General features: G+C 38.6%; 1 protein-coding gene across 2 annotated transcripts; it reads left to right on the forward strand.

Annotated features, from left to right (window-relative positions):
• Nucleotides 1-234: 234 nt before the first annotated feature.
• On the forward strand, nt 235-4,397 carry LOC129308787 (ethylene receptor 2). 2 transcript variants are annotated; one of them, XM_054950151.1, is made up of 3 exons: nt 235-831; nt 1,268-3,154; nt 3,677-4,397. In XM_054950151.1, exons 2-3 carry the CDS (start codon nt 1,415-1,417, stop codon nt 4,208-4,210), a joined length of 2,274 nt encoding a protein of 757 aa, XP_054806126.1. In that variant the 5' UTR covers nt 235-831; nt 1,268-1,414; the 3' UTR covers nt 4,211-4,397. The 2 variants fall into 2 exon arrangements, with proteins under 2 accessions (XP_054806126.1, XP_054806127.1); XM_054950152.1 differs by having other exon boundaries at nt 235-758.
• The last annotated feature ends 1,809 nt before the right edge of the window (nt 4,398-6,206 follow it).

Here is a 6,206-nt window from a genome sequence, read left to right on the forward strand (position 1 = left end):
TATAATTGTTTAGAAAAAAAAAATTAATGAAAAGAAATGAAGAAACAATCGTATGAGAGAAAATAAAACAAATCTTTTGAGCGTGATGAGGACGTTCTGATTCAAAAGAGCGTCTAAGTTCTCTTCATGTAACAAGGTGGGCCCTCTCTCTCTCTCTCTTCCTCTGCCCTTGTCTCTCTCTCTCTCTCTCTCTCTCTTCCATCCTTTATTTTCCAATTCCGACTTCCTCCCTCCTACCACGAAACAACGGCGCTCTCTCTCTTTTTCTCTCATTTCTCCTTTCCATATATGGTTGTTGTTTAGCATTGGAAAATACATACACCGAAGCAGAGAAAATTATAAAATAAAGATAGCAATCCACAGTTTGCTGCAAAATACTCTGTGCTTTCTCCCTTCCCGGGTGTGGCGTAGCTGCAGTGTTTGATGAAAAGATCAGCTCGGCAAGACTTCTAATCGAAAGAAACGTGCCCAGGTTCTCGTTCTTGCCCCTTTTGCATCGATTTGCAAGGCGACACTTTGCTGGATTTGTGCCCATTAACCGGGTTCTATTGGATTGATATTTTAATTCGTTGCTTGATTAAGTGGGGTTCGTTTCTATTCTTGCCAATGGAGGTGGTCAGAGGGTTGCACTTGCAGCAATTACTATTTGATATGTTGTATTGAGCAGTGGCGGAGTGCTTGATGCTGAAGGAGTTGGAGATGGATTCATGGTTGTTTGTAACGTATCCTGAGCACCGTAAAGTCTCTCGGTGGTGAGGGTAAGATCTGATATGAGAGTTCAATATTGAATTGCAATAGGGGTTTCTTTACTACAGTGGCGTTTTTCTGCAGGTAAAGTTTCAATTTTAGTTTGCATTACTGGGTTTTTTAGGACGGCGAAGGTTGGTGGGTTTTGTTTTTCTTTTTAGTGATTTTCTGGCCTTCTCTTCCCTTGCGATAGCCGATAGGGGTAGCATAACTTGGATTATTTTATTGTTGGGTTTCTTTATATTTTTTCTTGAAATGTTATTTTGGTTGAGAAATATGTCCTCTTCATTGGCACTGTTGATGCACTAATTCATCTCGCCCCACCTAAAGGTTATGTAGATTGAATGAAAGTTGGAACTGAAATTTCATAATGGAAATAGTTCAGATCACATAATTTGGGGAAATAATTTTGGGTTTTCGAGATCATTGTATTATTGGATCTCTCATACTGTTTCTGTTCATATTAGGTCGGATCTGTCCTAGACTCCTAGTAGTGAATTTTGTTTAACTTCTGTGACAGGACAAGAAAATTGAAGGCTGGGAGTTATAATTAAAAATTGCTGAAGGCGTTTCTTTTGTTGTCTAACTTCGTTATCAGTTGGGGTGTGGCACGGCGGATCTCTATTCTATATCTTTTGATGGATTGAATAAGTAACGTTTTGGATCAATGTTAAAAAGGGTAGCATCTGGACTGTTGATTTCCTCGCTCCTTGTATGCGTCTCTGCATCGGATAATGGATTCCCCAGATGTAACTGTGATGATGAGACCGGCCTGTGGACTATAGAGAGCATCCTGGAATGCCAGAGAGTCAGTGATTTCCTTATTGCTGTGGCCTATTTTTCCATCCCGATAGAACTTCTTTACTTCATCAGTTGCTCCAACGTCCCATTCAAATGGGTTCTTTTTCAATTCATTGCCTTCATTGTGCTGTGTGGATTGACACATATGCTGAATGGCTGGACTTATGGTCCTCACTCATTCCAACTCATGGTGGCACTTACTGTCTTCAAAATTCTCACTGCCTTGGTATCATGTGCCACTGCTATCACCCTCATCACTCTGATTCCCTTGCTTCTGAAAGTGAAGGTCAGAGAATTCATGCTGAAGAAAAAGACTTGGGATCTTGGGCGAGAGGTTGGTCTTATAATGAAACAAAAGGAGGCTGCAATGCATGTAAGAATGCTTACTCAAGAGATTCGTAAGACGCTTGATAGGCATACAATCCTGTACACCACCCTGGTTGAGCTGTCTGAAACGCTGGGTTTGCAGAATTGTGCAGTTTGGATGCCCAATGTTGATAAAACAGAGATGAACCTGACTCATGAATTAAATGGGAGGAATTTAAATTTCTCTGTACATATTACTGATCCAGATGTTGTAAAAATCAAAGGAAGTGATGGCGTAAATATTCTTAGCCCTGACTCAGCACTTGCTGCTGCCAGCAGTGGGGTTTCAGATGAGGTAGGACCCATAGCTGCCATTCGAATGCCAATGCTTCGGGTTTGCAATTTTAAAGGGGGGACGCCTGAGCTAACTGACTATGCTATTCTGGTTTTAATTCTTCCTGGTGGAGAACCTAGATATTGGAGTGATTATGAGCTAGAGATTATTAAGGTGGTAGCTGATCAGGTTGCTGTGGCTCTCTCTCATGCTGCAATTCTTGAAGAGTCCCAACTCATGAGAGAGAAGTTGGAGGAGCAAAATCGAGCTTTGCAACAAGCAAAAAGGAATGCAATGATGGCAAGTCAAGCAAGAAACTCATTTCAGAAGGTCATGGGTGACGGAATGAGAAGGCCAATGCACTCAATTTTGGGTTTGCTGTCAATGATAGTAGATGAGAATTTAAAGAGTGAACAAAAACTCATCGTGGATGCAATGCTTAGGACTAGTAATGTTCTTTCAAACCTGATAAATGATGCCATGGATATTTCAGTAAAGGATGATGGAAGATTTCCGCTGGAGATGAGATCATTTGGGTTACATGCCTTGATAAAAGAGGCAGCTTGCCTTGTCAAGTGCATGTGTGTTTACAAGGGTCTTGGTTTTGCAGTAGAGGTTGATAGATCTTTGCCTGACAATGTCATGGGTGATGAGAGGAGGGTCTTTCAAGTGATTTTGCATATGGTTGGGAACCTGCTGGATGGTAACCACGGCGGAGGCATTCTTGTACTTCGGGTTATTTCAGGAAGTGGGAGTCAGGGAAGGAATGAGCAGGGTTGGACACCCTGGAGACCTAGTTCATCTAGCGGGGATGTATATATTAGATTTGAGATAGGGATAAAAAATAGTAATACTGAATTGGAGAGCTCAGTTTCTGTAGGACAGCTTGGTGGTAGGAAGTATGCCAGTGGCAGTGATAGAGCTGAGGGCAGATTGAGCTTCAGTGTTTGCAAGAGGATAGTTCAGGTGAGGGTCATAAACTGGTGTTTCTTATAAAATGTAAATAAAGTCTTATATGTGTGTGCAAGTGCAGATAGTATGTACACATTGATTTGCTCATATATTTGAATCTATTTTGCTATACTTTAGAACATATTTGAAATGTTTTGGACACAGTGCCTGGGATTAGAAGGTTAAGGCCAAATTGAGTGCTTTAGATTGCATATTCAGTAGCTTGATTTCATTTTTCTTGTTAATGTCCTTGATTAGTTCCTCCACTTGTGGTAGAATTTTGGGCCTGGTTTTTCCTTTCTATGAGAGTTGTGATTTAGATCACAATGTCTTCTGTTCTTCAACTTTCTGGGCAGTTGGTGTAAAAATTATTTTTATTGTGGCATGCTTTCGACAGTTTTGGCAGGGATTTGTTGGAAGATTTTCAAATTTGTCTTAGGGGTATACCTGTTGGAATTGTTAGATAGCAGTTACTGTGTTAGAATATTTTTCTCCTCCCGGTTTAGTAATTTGGTTTTTCTGTTATGTTACTGACAGATGATGCAAGGGAACATATGGTTAGTACCGAATACTCAAGGTTTTCCTCAAAGTATGGCCCTTGTTCTTCGGTTTCAATTGCGATCTTCTATAGCTATATCCATCTCAGAACCAGGAGAATCTTCAGAGCGTGCAGATTCTAATTCTTTGTTCCGGGGTATGCATGTCTTGTTGGCCGACAATGATGATGTAAACAGAGCCGTGACCCAAAAATTGCTCCAGAAGCTTGGCTGCATGGTAACTTCTGTTTCTTCAGGCTTTGAATGCCTCACTGTCGTCGGACCAGCTGGGTCTTCTATACAAGTCATTCTTTTGGATCTTCATATGCCTGAGTTAGATGGCTTCGAAGTTGCCATTAGGATCCGCAAGTATAGAAGCCGAAACTGGCCTGTGATCGTCGCTTTGACTGCGAGTGTAGATGATGACCTGTGGGAAAGATGCGTTCAAACCGGCATCAATGGAGTGATCCGGAAGCCAGTTTTGTTGCAAGGAATTGCCAGCGAACTTAGGAGAATCCTGGGGGAGAGAAGCTAGGTCCCGCGAGGACAAATATAGGCCTGTAAGTTAAAAACTAGAAGCAAAATTATGTTCATTCTCATTCTTGTTAGAATTAGAACACATCTCTTTGGCTCCCACTCACCTCGCCGGCATATTTCAGCGTAGAGAATGTTATACACACAACTTCCCATAGGGAAAATGGTAATACAGATTAGTTCTTTTCTTTGCGCGCGTTTCATCGTGCCATTGTCGTGTGTGTATTTTCTTAAATCCGAGGCGCGCACGCTTGTTCATTCAGGCACATCCATATAATCAGAAAACTGGATATGAGAAAACACGGTCCAGGAATATATGGGCAAGAGTATTGAGTAGCTAGCGGCAAAATTGTACTCTGATGAGGAAGCTTCCAAGTATATTGTTTATATATATATATATATATATATAAATCATTTGTCTGGACAAACAAAATCTAGTTTCTATTGGAACCCGTGATTGTTTTGCTGACCTGTAGATGCAGTACATTCTCGACAACAGGAGTACATGATTATCAATGAAGAATATTTATGGCCACACCAGACTAAATATCGCTGGTAGTACTATTTGAAGGAGTTTGGAATTGATTCTAATTTTTTCTTAGTTACTAACCTGATAATTTTATGGAGGAGACAGCCACTTGAAAGCATTGTTCTTATTAATTGGTAAATTAGCCTTGTATTATAATAGTTAATAATAAATTAACATGATTATAAAGAGACCAGAAAGTTAACATGATTGACATAAATAATAACAATGCTATTCTGGCGCAAGTAATATTTCGTTCTGAAGAAGTAGGGTCTCGTGGGTGAGTTGGAAGCCAGGAAGCATGCATGAACCTGACACACACACGTAAACAGAGAACTCTATCGTTTTCACGTGAGACCTTTTTCTGCTACTTTCTCCCAACTAGTACGGCATCTGTCATTAAAAATATATATATATATATTAAAAAAAAGAAAGAAAGAAAGAAAGAAAGGAACGAGTGCAGAAGCAGCCATCACCTGCGTTGGCCCAACTTGGCTGTTATATTATTATTCTTTATCCATCCTACCGCGAATGTCGTAGATTTTGTTTGCTTCTCTACGCCATCTGTTCATCTTTAAATACCATTTTCTTGCTCCTCAAATAAAAAAGAACAAACCATAATTCTAAGAAAGGCATCGTTTTAGTCTAGACATGAGATTAAATTGAGGTGGTTGAAATTTTTGGAAACTACTGGAACAAGTATGTGCTGTGTGAATTTAATTAGGATGATTTAGGAAGTATAATCAAAAGGAAGAAAAGAAAAATTGACAAGTGAGATGAAGAATGAAGTGCATGGTAGGGATATAATATAAATATACCCTCTCCAATTCTATTTATAAGGCATATTTTAAAAGTAATTTTTGATATAAAATTTAAAACATTTTACAATAATTAAATTATTTTTTTAATTTTATCCTTTCTTAATTAGCGTGAATGTATTTAATGTAGTTATATTATTATTTAAAGTTAAATGTAAAAATAAAAATGTATCTAATTTTTTTATAATATGAATTTTTTTAATAACATATGTAAAATAGTTGAAAATATTTTATAATAACAATGTACAGAGTAAAATAAAATGAAACGAGGTGGGTGAGATTCGGAACTGGTGGGGCTGGAAAACTTTGGAGATGATTGTGACCAAACCCTCATCCAATGCAACAAAACCCTGGAGCCATGGGTGTGATGATACCTGTTTTCTGTTCTCTGTTCCTTTCTTTGAAAATGAAAGCCATGTCTCATTAATTCTGTTTCTTGGTTGCTGCCCCTTTATCCTCCCATGTTACTGTCTTCTTTTTTGGGTCTTTGACTTTTCACCCACACGCCTGAACTTTTCTAGTCAAATAATAAATGATCAGTACCAATATCAATATGTTAGTAATAAATATATACTCGTAACATTTATTAAAAATTCATTGCTTGCATAAAAGTTAGAACAATACTTTTTTTTATTTTAAATTATACAATATTT

Source organism: Prosopis cineraria, unplaced genomic scaffold, assembly GCF_029017545.1.
Source record: "Prosopis cineraria cultivar Desert tree isolate PC_DT_omini unplaced genomic scaffold, ASM2901754v1 PC4, whole genome shotgun sequence".
NCBI lineage: Eukaryota > Viridiplantae > Streptophyta > Magnoliopsida > Fabales > Fabaceae > Prosopis > Prosopis cineraria.

Bases quoted from the DNA above. Each gene is read 5' to 3' on its own strand.
- LOC129308787 (XM_054950151.1), top strand. From the start codon at position 1,415: ATGTTAAAAAGGGTAGCATCTGGACTGTTGATTTCCTCGCTCCTTGTA. The intron at 3,155-3,676 runs GTGAGGGTCATA...TGTTACTGACAG, and splicing joins TTTGCAAGAGGATAGTTCAG to ATGATGCAAGGGAACATATG.